Source organism: Gallinula chloropus (genome assembly GCF_964237585.1).
Source record: "Gallinula chloropus genome assembly, chromosome: Z".
Taxonomy (NCBI): Eukaryota; Metazoa; Chordata; class Aves; order Gruiformes; family Rallidae; genus Gallinula; species Gallinula chloropus.
Window position 1 is genome coordinate 51,975,750 of NC_140089.1, and position 14,092 is coordinate 51,989,841.

Below are 14,092 nucleotides of genomic sequence, written 5' to 3' on the forward strand. Positions count from 1 at the left end.
TGTGCAGTTTGATAAGGTGTATGCTTATCAAATGTTAACCAGCAGTGAACTGTACAGGAGGAGCAGGGAAAGTCACATAGCCTCTGGCTGCCCTGGAAGCCATTTACATTTCTTTTCTGCAGAGCCATTAGTTTATATTTTGAACAGTCCTAGTGCCTGATCACTTTAATGCCATGTTTAAAGGCAACTGAGGGATTTTGTTGTTCCTCTTAAAAAAAACAAAACAAAACAAAAACCTGTGGCAAAGAATCAAAGAATGCCTTGAGTAATTGCTAGTGAAAACGGATTCAGATATCTCGTCTCAATTTAGATCAGTCTTGAAAGCACTTGTGCTTTTTGTTTGAAGCACCTTGGTACCAGTATCTAATTGTTAGTATTATGTACTTCTTCTGAGAGAGGATGTTCAGATATTTGAGAGGGTTTATACCTGGATGAAGTTAAATGCACTGCAGTAGGATTCTACATTGTGTTGTATATTGCTGGGATTTTCTGATACTTAATAAAAGCACTTTTGGTTCTATATGGTTTTATTTCTAATGTGCAGCAGGCACATAATGAACTGTGAGTCTGTGTATTTGTAATAAATTTCAGTGAAAAAACAAGACTTTTAGCCCTTTATTGATGCTGTGCAGATGGAACTTAAATTTGATGTCTGCAATTAAAATTATGTTGGACAGCTTTTTTTTTTTCCTTTCAGAACCATAAAGGTCCCTTCCAACCTCAGTCATTCTGTGATTTTGTATAAAGCAGCCAAAAGTTTTTATTGTGATGAAAAGAAATGTTGATTCAGCTTCTCTTGGAACTTCAAGAAAACGAGACCTGAAACTGAACCTGTCCAAGAAGTTTCGTTCAAGTGTTTACAGGGATACTTTGAAGCAGTAAATGGCAGTGTGTAAATACTACAAGGAACTCCATTGGCTAATTAACGTATTTTTCTTTTTTACTACAGTTGCAGTCATTTGTTCTGTGGGAAGAATATTTTTTTCTTCTTTTGTGTGTAGTCAAGATCTCATTATTGAAACGCAATGAGGTAATATCTCAGAACCTGAACCAGAGGGCAGACTTGACCTGAGGGTTCATATAAACAAGAGTTGGTTTAGGGTCATTCTGACAGTTTTGGTAAGTTCTGGAGAAACATACTGCATTTCAGAACAAGGCATTAAATTGAATTGTGTGATTGTCAAGTAGAAAGAACATTCCAAATCTTAATTGTAACCAGCCATTCTTTACCGAATTACTAATGACCACAGGTTTTTGTCTCTAGAAAAATTAAACACAATGATTATAATAATCTCAGAATCACAGAATGGATGAGGTTGGAAGGGATCTCTGGAGACTGTCTCTTTCCCACCCTCCTACTTAAAATGCAGTCAGCTAGAGCTGGTTGCTAAGATCTGTGTCCAGTCAGGTCTTGAGGATCTGCACAGAGGGACACCCTACAACCACTCAACAGGTCAACCTGTTTGTGTGTCCAGTCACCTTTGAGTAAAAGAAATGGCTTCTTTTCCCCTGAATTTAAAAGGAATTCCCTGTATTGTAGTTTGTGCCCATTGCTCCTCACCCTGGCACTAGGCACCACTGATAAGAGCCTGGTTCAGTCTTTGCTCCTCCACATTAGGTACTCACAAACACTGATGAGATGCACTCCCCCCACCCCCCTCCCCCGATCCTTCTCTCCCAGAGTGCATAGTCCCAGCTTTGAGTATGAGATGCTCCAGTCCCTGCATCGTGGCCATTGCCCTTTGGTGGGTTCTCCTTACAATATCCACGTCATTCCTGCACTGGGGAGAGTAAAGCTGGGCACACCATGCTGGATAACGGAATAGAAGTAATTAAATATCAGAGTGAAAAAGTAAACTGGTGCCGGTGGCACTGGTACTGCCAGTTAGGCACAGCTGCCTCCTGAACTGAACAAGGACAAAGTCCGGCCTTGCCTGGGAAGGAACCTGAGAAGCCCATTGTCTCAGTTCACAATTGCGATTCCATAATGACACCTGTTTGTTCAGGCTGCTGAGCCTTGGTAACAGATTAATGTCCAAGATTAGTCCATTCAAGACCTCAGAAGATGGTAGCAGCCATTTACAGGCAGCACTCTCATCTCTGCCTTCCATAACAAATCGTGCTAGCTGAAAAGTTCTGTTAAAGGCCACTGAAGTAGGTGGTTTCAGTTTGGAACCTTCAAGAAAAATCATGAGCATTCAGAGCTCTCAGTCTACTTTAAAAGAGGAACAGTCATAGCTGGAGTTCTTTGCAGAGACAGGATTTGTGTTTAATCACTATAAGCAATGTAAATGGTGTATGACTTTTTTTTTTCAATTTACTTGAAAGCAACTAACTTCCAGGTAAGTTTTCAGCAGACATAGTCAAAGCTATTGTTTGACATCTGATTAACCAAGAGGAGCTCTTGCAATTGGATTATTCGGTGAAATAAAGTCCGTCACCATGAATTTTGGACTTGATTGGTTTAATTTTTCAGCCTGAGGGCACTTGATGGTAGCATGGAAAGCTTAAATTCACTATAGGAACTCAGTTTGCAGCCTTGGGCTTGGTAACCTGTGGAGTTAATCAGGAGTGTCAGGTAGCTGAACAATCTGTTTGCTACTATTAAATGGGGCACAAAGTTTCTGTGCTGGGAACAAAGCATAGAGATCTCTCTTAAAGATTAAATTTGAGATGCTATTGTGGGTAATTACATGGTGCCATTTACTTTTCTCTGTGTGTGCTGAGTATAGTAGTGATCTTGTAGTCCAAGATGCCTGCTGCGTCAGTACAAGAAGACCAGAACGTCTGTTCTACCTGTAAATCTTCAAGAGTAGTGATTTTTTTTTTTCCTCAGGGCTTTAGTGCTTTCTGTTTAACCATCCAGCAAAGGGATGTTGTGCAATTGATTGACTGAAATAATTTTAAAAGTGAGCATTTTGTTGCTTTGAATAAATCGAGCTCAATCAGTACCTCAGTAAAGCAATTCTGCAAAGCAAAAGCTCAAAAAATGAGTTAGTGCCACATTGTAAAGGCACTAGCTGAAAAGCTGAATCTGCTCTTACTGACATGCTCCTTCAGAATTATTTTTTTTTTAGAAAGCTGTAAAACATGCTGCTTTTTTACTCATCCTGCCTTAGGAGTTTGAAACTTTTAACAGGGGACTTACTTCCTTATCTAAAAATAATTTGTATTTAGTGCTTACATTCCAGTGAGTGACAAAACCAAATTACCACTGAATTTGTTAGCCTAGGTCATGAGAAGGTGTTTCACGTTGGTGGTGGACAGAAGAAGCTACTTAGATGGCTGATTTAAAGTGAGGTGTATTTCAAAATAAGTGATGCATTAATTCAAGACCACCACAGTTGTACACTTCTGGCTAATACATGATCTAACTCGAATTACTTGTTCTTTAAACTGATACACTAGCATCTGGAGAAATTAAAACTGATACACTAGCATCTGGAGAAATGCCAGGCTGGGTTCTAGTTCCACAAGTGCCAGTCTCCTAGTCAGCCTGTGTTCTCTTCACAGATCGGCACAAAGACTCATAGTTCATAGAATCACAGAATCATAGAATCATAGGGGTTGGAAGGGACCTCGAGAGATCATCGGGTCCAACCCCCCTGCCAAAGCAGCTCCCCAGCTCATATTGCACAGAGGGGCGTCCAGATGGGTCTTGAATATCTCCAGAGAAGGAGACTCCACCACCTCCCTGGGCAGCCTGTCCCAGGGCTCTGCCACCCTCACTGTGAAAAAGTTCTTCTGCATGTTGGTGCGGAACTTCCTGTGCTCCAACTTGCAGCCATTGCCCCTTGTCCTGTCCCCACAGACCACTGAAAAGGGGCTGGCCATTTCCCCCTGCATCCCATACTTAAGAGATTTATAAACATTGATTAGGTCCACCCCCTAGTCTTCTTTTCTCTAGGCTGAACAGCCCCAGCTCACTCAGCCTTTCCTCACAGGGGAGATGCTCCAGGCCCTTAATCATCTTCGTAGCCCTTCTCTGGACTCTCTCCAGGACATCCCTGTCGGGTTCATACCAGTAGTTACACTACTGCTGCCTTGTGTTTCTGAGATTCATAACATTTAATTAAAATCCTGACACTGTCCAGTATTAAAGGATTTTCAGACTATCTGGACATGCATTGGACAGAAGTGTCTGAATAGACAATCACTGTGCCTGGTATCTTCACTGGTTTGTTACTGACTTGGCACTGAGCGTTGTCATGAATTATTACGGCATTAACAACTGCACTGGTGTATTAGTGTTTGCAACTAAAGGGATATTCACCCAGCGATTACCTCTCATTTGTAATGCTCCAAGTGCCTCTCGGGGGTCTTGCTGCTTAAATTAAAAAGGGATGGGCTACACTCCATCCACGGAAGGTGACAGAGGTCACATCCCTTCCATCGATAAAAACACTTCCAGGTCTTACTGATACGGGACACACAACAGTCACTATGAAAACCCAACAACCTTCACGACACTACAAATGAAGGGAATACCAAGAACCTTCCAACAGGCTCTCCAACGTGTCTTTTAGCCAAAGAATTTCCACCGCCTGTAGCTTGCTTAGTAGACAATCGCACAGGGAGGTTTAACAAGCGTATCCTTAGGCTATCACAGTGGGCCATGAATGTGAGGCGAAGATTTGGAAGCGATGGCACTAACGAGCAGGCCGCTAAGACTGAGATGCTGTGGCTGCAGGAGAGATTACGAACAGCGTCCGGATCTCTCAGTCGCCCAGTACGCAACGCCATGGTTCCGTCCCGTGTCAGGACCCAGGTGTTGGGTCCAGTCCTGTTTAATATCTTCATTGACGACCTTGATAAGGGAATAGCATCCACCCTCAGCAAGTACCCGATGATACAAAGCTGGGAGGAGTGGCTGACACGCAGGACACTGTGCTGCCATCCAGCGAGACCTGGACAGGCTGGAGAGCTGGGCAGGGAGAAACCAGATGAGATTCAACAAAAGCAAGTGTGGAGTCTTGCACCTGGGAAGGAACAACCATTTGTATCAGTACAGGCTGGGGGATGACCTGCTGGAGAAGAGCTCTGTGGAGAAGGACCTGGGGGTCCTGGTTGATGACAGGTTGGCCATGAGCCAGCAGTGTGCCCTGGTGGCCAAGAGAGCCAATGGGATCCTGGGGTGCATCAGGAGGAGTGTGGCCAGCAGGTCAAAGGAGGTGATCCTCCCCTTCTACTCTGCCCTGGTCAGGCCCCACCTCTGGAGTATTGTGTCCAGTTCTGGGCTCCCTGGTATAAAACAGACAGGGATCTCCTGGAGAGAGACCAGAGAAGGGCTATGAAGATGATGCAGGTCCTGGAGCATCTCCCCTGTGAGGAAAGGCTGAGTGAGCTGGGACTGTTCAACCTAGAGAAGAGAAGACTAAGGGGGGACCTAATTAAAGTCTATAATTATCTGAAGCAGGGGATGCAGGGGGAATCAGCCAGCCCCTTTTCAGTGGTCTGTGGAGACAGGACAAGGAGCACTGGCTGCAAGTTGGAGCACAGGAAGTTCCGCACCAACATGTGGAAGAACTTTTTCCCAGTGAGGGTGACAGAGCCCTGGGACAGGCTGCCCAGGGGGGTGGTGGAGTCTCCTCTGGAGATATTCAAGACCCGTCTGAACGCCTATCTGAGTGATATGTCCTAGGGAGCTGCTTTGGCAGGGGGGGTGGACCTGGTGATCTCTCGAGGTCCCTTCCAACTCCTACAATTCTGTGATTCTATGACCCGCGCACGCGTGCACACGCTTTGCAGCCCCGGGTAAGGGCCCTCTGGATCAAACACGTAACCCCGCGGGCTGCCGGTGCGGCTTCTCTGGGATGGGCGTCGGCGGGAAGCCGAGCGCGCGCAGGGCCAGGCGGGCGCAGCCGCCCCTCGCAGCCCCGCCGCGGCTCGGGAGGCTCCCAGCGCCCCTCGCGGCGGCCGCCGGGAATTCCTTCCAGGGCACCGGGTCAGCGCCCCCCGGCGGCGGCCGTCACGGGGCGGGCAGCGCGGCTCGCGTTGTGACGTGCTGGCGCCCCACCCCCGGGTGACGCACTGAGGCCCGGCGGGGCGAGGTCAAAGTGCGCGGCAAAGCGGAGCCGCGGCGGGCGGAGGCGGCCGCTCTGAGGCGAGCCCCGCCCCCCGCATTCCCCGCCCCCGGCGGGCGGAGCTCTCGCCTCCTTCCGCCCCGCCGCCGCCGCCGCCGCCGCCGCTTCGCCAGCGTCAGTTCCGGTCGCTGCGCCAGTACCGCCGCCAGGATGATCCCACCGGTGCAGGTCTCGCCGCTCATCAAGGTGAGGATGTCGAGCCGCAGCTCCGGCGGCGCGGGGGCGTCTCGCCGCGCCGCGGGACGGGGCTGGGCGGGGGCGGCCGGAGGCCTCCACGGGGCGGGTTGGGGGGGGGCGGGCGGGAGCGGCGGGGCCTGGAGGTGTCGTGCGAGCTGAGCGAAGGGCGCGCCCTTGTCTGTGCCTCCCGCAGTTCACCCGCTACTCGGCCCTGCTGGTGGGGATGATCTACGGCAAGAAGCGATACGGTGAGTGCGGCGCCGCGGGCGGCCTCTCCCCTTCCCCGCGCGGCCCGCAAGGGCACCTTGAGGCGGCCGCTGCGGGCGGCGCAGCCGCGGGCCCGGCGCCATTTCCCCGCTGCCCGCCGCAGCCCCCAGGGACGGGCTGGTAGCGGCTGGAAGCCGCAGGTTGGAGGTAAAGGTGCCTTCGGGCCGGAGGGGCTGTTTTTAATAACTTTCGGAGCCAGCCAGCGGCTGCAGAGCCTGTTGCCGGGGCCTAGGCACGGGGTTCTAAAGCAGACCTGTTAACGGCAGATTACCTGAAGCCCATCGGTGAAGAAGAGAGGAGAATAGAGGCTGAAGAAAAGAAGAAGCGTGAAGAGCTCGAGCGGATTGCGAAAGAGCTCGCAGAAGGTAGTAGTCCCTCCGTTTAACATGCGTCCTGTGCCAGGGCAGGTGGGCTGCTGTTTGCCTGCGGCGCTTCTAGGAGCGGGTTAGGTGTGCAGAGAGTGGGCTGCAGACCCACCTGGATCCATCCACTGGTGCTTAGGTAGGGCTGTGTGAAAGGTGAATAGTGGTGCTGTTAGACAAGCTCTTCCGAATGCAAGCATTGGTAGAGGGAGAGTTAGAAACGTGTTTTGTAACTGAGTGGGACTTGTTAAATGGCTGTCTGAATTTCCACTGAGAAGGCAAGCTGCTAAAAGCTACTGGCTACTCTGTAAGGAATTACTGGAATTACATATTAATGGGAGTCAGATGCCCCTTATTCAGCTGGATATTATATATGAACTATATTAAAATTAATCAACATTATTAATATTAAAAAATACTAATTTAGTAAATAATATTAATTGGCATTCATCAATTATGTTAGTAATCATATATTAATGGGAGTCAGATGCCCCTTATTCAGCTGGATATTATATTAATTGTATTAATATTAATTAGCATTATTAATTAATTTTGAATGATTAATATTACTCAATTATGATAATTATATATTAATTGGAGTCAGATGCCCCTTATTCAACTTACCAACCCCTTCCTCCATGCAACACAGAAATCACACAAATGTGACTGATGATCAAAACCTGAGGTTAGCAAAAAAAGACAGTGATCGCAGCTCAGACACTTAAGTGATGTGACTAGCATAGTGTTAGAGATCACCTTCACTTCTTGTGTCTTTCATTTCATTAGAATACGCAGAAGCCAGTCAACAGGGATTAGTACTGCTGCTTTTTTCTCACTGTCATATACCCTGTAGTATTCCTGCTGCAGCACGTTTTCCCCTATCCTTAGGACTGTTTCTGGGGTCTGCTGTGCATTGCTCCCACCTCTGCCTTACAGAAAACTCTGCTCTCTAACTTGAATTCAGACAGGTTTTTTATGTGGACTTGCAGTGAGGAAGGACTCTAGGAAAATTGCTAAGAACTGAAGCTGTTCTTGGTGCAGGAAATAGTGACATTTGCATTGTCTGAAACAAGACTAATGTTGAAGAAAACCCCATGAAATTAAATGAACTACACATACGTAAAATCAGATAGCAACTTGGTGAATTGCATTGCTTACTGGAGATAGAGCTATTTGACTTTGCTGTTTTACTGTCTTAAATATGTCTGCATCAGTCACGGACTAAATAAATGGGTCTTTCAGATATTTTGTAGTTGAGCTGAAACTTAATAATGGAATTCTGTGATGACTTCTTTAGAATGTTTAACCTAGTTGTCACACAGATGACCAGTCTCCTTTCCCAGCAGTGTTTTTGGTGTGGTCTGCCAGTTAAAAAAGCAGTTGTTAAAACTTAATTCAGTGTGGTTGTCAAAAATTGCCTGAAGATAAATAACTGTATGTGTCTGTTAATGAGAGCTTTTTCTAGGCTTATGTGAACTGTCAGTTCAGAAATCTATCATTTACTTAAGAGTAAGCCAAAAAATGCCTTTACCCTGGAGCAGTGAAATGCAGTTCTGTTGAGTAAGCAGAAGTGGGAATCAACAGCTGTCTAGAAAGAAATGGCATACTTCAAGGGTAGCCTGTTACCCCACTAAGGATTTGCATGTTTTGGTACTGCATGGGAGTGACAAGTGGTCCTAACTGTGCTTGTTTCTTCTTCCCTTCTAGCGAGTGAAGACTCTATTCTGAAATGAACAGAAGATTGGACCCTAACTTCACGTGTGGAAATGTATGGCTAGGCTCTGAGCTGCGCAATGGTCGGGGGACTCTGCGTGCTGTTCTATCAATAAAGTACTTAGAATGCTTCAGTTGGTATTTTTTGAGTGAATTGCACTGATCAGCAGCAGAAATATTTGGAGAATGTGAAGGGGGAGCATTTGTCCAAGCTCCCCGTTGCTGCAGCCGAAACACCCATTGTATTCCTCCAGCTACAGGCAGTCACTACACTGCTATTACTCACGCTGCTACACTGCTACTGCAGGTCATGTTTGTGATCAGAAAATCCATACAATTCAACACATACAGGTGGGAAGGGAAAGCTGGTGTGGGACTGGCTGCCTGAAGCTCCCCTTCTCTGGGGAGCTGCTGTCATCCTTTTTTCAGCTCTGTTGTCAGTGGCTTGTTGCACAATTCTGGCATTTGACAGTGCAGTCTGTCGTAGAGACTGACATGACACACCACTCAGTGATCAGTGTGTTTTAATGTGCTCCAGCCACTTTACTGCAACTGCACAGACTGTAGTATTAACCAAACAACACCTAAGGCTGTAGGCTAAGGGGTTGTTTTACACTTTGTCCATTGATCACCTTTTTTCTGCTGCTTTCTTGGCTCTGGACAGTCTGCACCTGGGCTTCCTTGTCACCCTGTTTGGTGAGCTTGTTACAAAGGGAGTGATTTCTCAATCCCAAGGGAATGCAGGAATGTTGTCATGGTCAATTTGTTCCATCATCGTGACCAGGTTGCTAGCAGACTTGCTGCATCCCCCCAGCAGCAGTCAAGTTTGTCACTTACCAAGCCATGCTGAGACCTGATCAATTAGTGCTGACTTGCTAATCGTCTGTTTCTAGACACGTATCTCTTCAGATCTAACAAATGGTCAGATGCTCCCCAGAACTAAGAATGAATTAGTCTAGTTGCAGTCTCCCTTAAAGAAAAAGTCATGGGCTAGTGAGGTGACTAATTGGAAAAAAATACAAAAGTGGCCTTCAATGTGAAATTAAGTCTGCTTTTAGCAGGTAGCCTGCTAAGGCGTTTCCTCAGTGGTACAGACCTGTGGTGGGTTGACCCTAGCTGGAGTCCAGGTGCTCACCAGAGCTATTCTGTCAATCCTTAGTTGGACAGGGGAGAGAAGATAAAAGAAGAGGCTAGTGGGCTGAGAGGGACAGGGAGAGATCACTCCCCAGTTACTGGCATGGGCAAAACAGACTAGACTAGGGAAAAAAATTATCTGATCAAAGCAGATGCTTCCCCCCACCCCTCCCTTCTTCTCAGGCTCAAGTTCATTCAGGATTTCTCTACTTCCTCCCCACCAGTGGCACAGGGGGATGGGGAATGTCGGTTCACTACAGTCTCTGCTGCTTCTTCCTCAGGGGGAGGACTCCTCATGGCCTTTCACTGCCCCAGTGTGGGGTCCCACCCATGGGAGACAGTCCTCCACAAACCTCTCCAACGTGAGTCCTTTCCAAGGCTGCAGATCTTCACTGATGGCCCCAGTGTGGGTCTCTTCTGTGGGGGTATGAACCCTCAGGCCCAGACTGTTCCAGCCTCGTCCCCCACAGAGTCACAAGTCCTGCCAGCAAACCCACTGTGGTGTGGGCTTCTCTCCATGGGCTGCAGGTGAAGCATGGGCTTCCCACCAAGTCACAGCCCCCTTCAGGTGTCTCCATCTGCTCCAGTGTGGGGGTCTCTCCACAGGCTGCAGGTGGGATCTCTACTCCCCATCAACCTCCATGGGCTGCTGGGGGTCAGCCTGCTGCACCATGGTCTTTTCCGTGAGCTGAAAGGGAATGTGCTCTAGTGTCGGTAGCACCTCCTTCTTCACCGATCTTAGTGTCTGCAAAGTTCCTTCTATCTTCTCATTGGTCTGTCTGGCTGAAAGGGCTGCTGGTAGCTTGGGTTGGATTTCTTTTTCCTATTAAAAGTGCCACCATTGCTGATGGGCTCGGCCTTTATCAGTAGTAGGTCCGTGCTGGAGCCACCTGGCATTGGCTTTTTCCGACCTAGGGGGAGCTTCTAGCAGCTTCTTGCAGAAGCCACCCCTGCATACCAAACAACACCCACCAATCCCCTGGCTACCAAAACCCTTGTCACCCAAAACGACCTCAGTCATCCAGGAAGGAGGTAAAAAGCCTGTCCCTGTAGATTGTGGTGTCAAGTGACTTGCTCTGTATTCTTGTTTTCCCTCACTGTAAGTCGAACTAGTAACTCAAGTGGCTGGCTTGCTTTTTTCTGGCACTGCAGATCACACAGCGATTTCAGATCTGAACCTAAGTGACAGCAATCTGTCAGGAAACATTGCCAAACTACTTGCTCTTAAAAAAAACACACTAGATTAATAAATCTAGTTTCTTCTAGGCTACCTGGGAAGAAATAAACTCTTAACTACTATTCTTCCACAATAAAGCAGTCCTATGGAGTAGAGGGAAATATAACAAAACTGGATTTGAATTGAAGGAGTGACACACACCTCATAACTGCTGGAAAAGGGGGGCAGGATGGGATATTTTCAAGGAGAAATGTGGAATAGGAAAATAAGCTACACGCAGTCAGAATGGGGTTTTAGTTATTTCTTGACTTGAATGTCATGATTTTCAATACCATGTCATTCAACACCATGCTGTTCAATACCATTGTCACAGTATTGAAAACCATCAAACCCCCATGCTATTGAAAGGATTAGCATCTCCTAGATGCTAATGAAAGCAAAGGTCTAGACTGCCAATTTGTTTAAAATGTTACTTCTGTAAAATTGAAATAATACACTGTATCCTGACCTCTCATGATAACATGATGTGTTGCATATCAGAAAAATGTAATGGGGTTCTGGTGAGAAGGGGGTGCTGCAGGGGTGGCTTCTGCAAGAAGCAGCTAGAAGCTTCTCCTGGGTCTGACAGAGTAAATACCAGCTGGGCTCAAGACTGGACCTCCTGCTGACCAAGGCTGAGCCCATCAGTGACAGCCATAGTGCCTCTGTGAATCACATTTAGGAGGAAAAAAAATGCAAGAAAAAGAAAGCCCCCAGCAGCTGCTTTCCAGCCCCACTTCGGAGCAGGTGGAGACATATAGAAGTGCCTGGCAGCACTTGGAGTCCATGGGGAGGGAGAGACAGACACACAGAGATAAGTGAGAGAGACATCTGTGCCGGAGCAGGTTTGCTGAGGGACTGGGGGGAGACTTGTGACCCCATGGGGGACCAGCCTGGAGCAGTCTGGGCCTGAGGGACTCAGAGACATTGTGATTTATGACTGCACCCCATAGAAGTGACCTACACCAGGGCAGCTGTTGAAGTGCTGAAGCCCTGTGGGAAAGGACTCAGGTTGGAGAAGTTTGTGGAGGACTGTATCCCGTGGGTGGGACCCCACGGTGCAGCAGGGGAAGGGTGTGTGGAATGACCCCCTCCCCACCCCCCCCACCAGCCAAGAAGGAAAACAACTTGTGAGGACCTGATCAACACCCCCATTCCCCCATTCCCCCATTCCCCGCCCCTCCCCATGCCACAGTGTCAGGGGAAGATGGGAGCGAAATCATGGTTAAAGTGAAGTCTGCTAAGAAGGGAGGGGTGATGGAAGGTGGATTAAGATCTGGTCGCACCCAACTCTGGTGTCACTGTGTGTGCAGTGTAATAAATTAGAGAGTTTTCTTTCCTTTATTCCTTGTTGAGTCTGTTTTGCCCATGACACTAATTGCAGAATGATCTCTCCCTGTCCTTCTCTCGACTCCTAAGCCTCTCAATACATTTTCTCCCCTGTCCAGCTGAAAAGGGGAGTGATAGAGTGGCTTTGGTGGGCGTCTGGCCTCCAGCCAGGGTGAAACCACTACCAAAAAAAATTAAAAAATAATTAATCACCAGACTTGTGCAACACACCAAGTGAGTGTTGCCCTCAGACAGTCAGCATGTGTTAAGCACTGGGAATTAGAGCCACAGTGAGGAGCAGAAGGGAAGGGTAGGCTGTCTGGAGTTCAGGGCTGCTTGTGCTGTGGCTGGAAATGACCTGTGTGTCAGACATGAAATCTGCAGGAGCAGCAGACAGAGCATCTCATCACAGTGTATTCCCAGGTGTGGGCAGAAAAGTGTTTCTTCTCACTAGCTGCCCCTCTCCAGGGCACTGTGTTGTACCATTAATGCTCTCCCTGGATGAGCCAGCCTGGGATCTGAGGGGTCAGGGCCTTTCCCAGGGTACCACGGTTGAAGGACAAGTGCGACCCTGCACTTAATCTCAGACCCCAGCTGTATGTTGTCTGTATGTTGGGGTCCTTTCACCCCATCCTGCACCTCCACTGCTGCAGAGATGCTGCTGGCATACAGACCTGCAAGGATCACTTCTGCCTCCTGTTGTTCCCTTTGAAGGTTGTTGCCTCCACAGGTTGTTCCTTTAAAGGAGAAGCTCCGGGTGACTATCTATAAGGAATGCAGCTTCTGTGCACGAAACAGGCAACCTACAGCCCCTGAGATTAAGCTGAAGGGAAAAAGTTTTACCTACAGACTGTGTCCTATCAGAAATAGATATAGTGCAAGTGGAAAATAAAGGAAACTTGAAGGTCTTGGCTTGCTGTTTCTCTTATTGTCCTCTGATGGCTGCATGAGGCTCCCCACAGTGACATGACAGCCAGTTGCAGAGCAGCCAGGACACACGACCACTGACCTAGAGAAATGGTCCAGCCAAACCGGGGGCAGAGCTCTGTGCTCTGTCTGTGTTGCCTGAGGTGCCACGAGCAGACAGTGGAACAGCAGGAGGGGGATGCAGGGGCTGTGCCCTGACCCCACACCTTCCTATGACACATGCACATGAGGTTCCCTGCTACAGCAGGGCTCTGGGGCTGCCCAAACACACCCCTCCATGTATGTGCGTGGTCTCTTCAGAAACACACTACGGCACCCCCACCCTGCTGCTGTGCAGCTGCAGGCAGGCAGATGTGGCACAGGGTCCTGCCCGCACTGCTGGGTGTGCTGGGCAGGCACCCCATGCTCCTTGTGTGACAGTACCTGCTGGAGCATCTCAGGTTGGGCATAGGGGTCAGGAAGATCAGAGTCCTATTTGAGGATGAGAGAGCTTTTATCAGCACTTAAGTGTACAGTGGCTTGTAGTGATCTTTAAAAACCCACTGCTCACCACGCTGTATTCAACAATCTTGTGGCATTTTCCCTGCTGAAAAAAAATTGCTTGTTTGACTGTATGCTGTATGGTGAAAGCCTCCTACATGGTTCTCAATGCAACTGTGACATACAGCATGAAGGGCACACTGAACTTTCCTGCAAGTGGATAGGCTTCTGAATTTTCTTGCAAGGCATCTTGCTGCTCACAGAATTGCTGCACAGTGAAAGAAGATTGCATCTTGTTTACTACAGTGAGACACAGATAAATGATCACCAAGTACCACCACAGCTCTAGTTTTCCTTTTACTTGCAGTATTTTTGTAATGCAAAACAAGATACTGAAGGGTAAA

General features: G+C 48.0%; 1 protein-coding gene across 1 annotated transcript; it reads left to right on the top strand.

Annotated features, from left to right (window-relative positions):
• Positions 1–6,122: 6,122 nt before the first annotated feature.
• Positions 6,123–8,736, top strand: ATP5ME (ATP synthase membrane subunit e). The gene is made up of 4 exons (XM_084278274.1): positions 6,123–6,269; positions 6,454–6,508; positions 6,794–6,892; positions 8,597–8,736. Exons 1-4 carry the CDS (start codon positions 6,234–6,236, stop codon positions 8,620–8,622), a joined length of 216 nt encoding a protein of 71 aa, XP_084134400.1. The 5' UTR covers positions 6,123–6,233; the 3' UTR covers positions 8,623–8,736.
• Positions 8,737–14,092: the final 5,356 nt, after the last annotated feature.

Bases quoted from the DNA above. Each gene is read 5' to 3' on its own strand.
- ATP5ME (XM_084278274.1), top strand. From the start codon at position 6,234: ATGATCCCACCGGTGCAGGTCTCGCCGCTCATCAAG. The intron at 6,270-6,453 runs GTGAGGATGTCG...TGCCTCCCGCAG, and splicing joins AGGTCTCGCCGCTCATCAAG to TTCACCCGCTACTCGGCCCT. The intron at 6,509-6,793 runs GTGAGTGCGGCG...TGTTAACGGCAG, and splicing joins CTACGGCAAGAAGCGATACG to ATTACCTGAAGCCCATCGGT.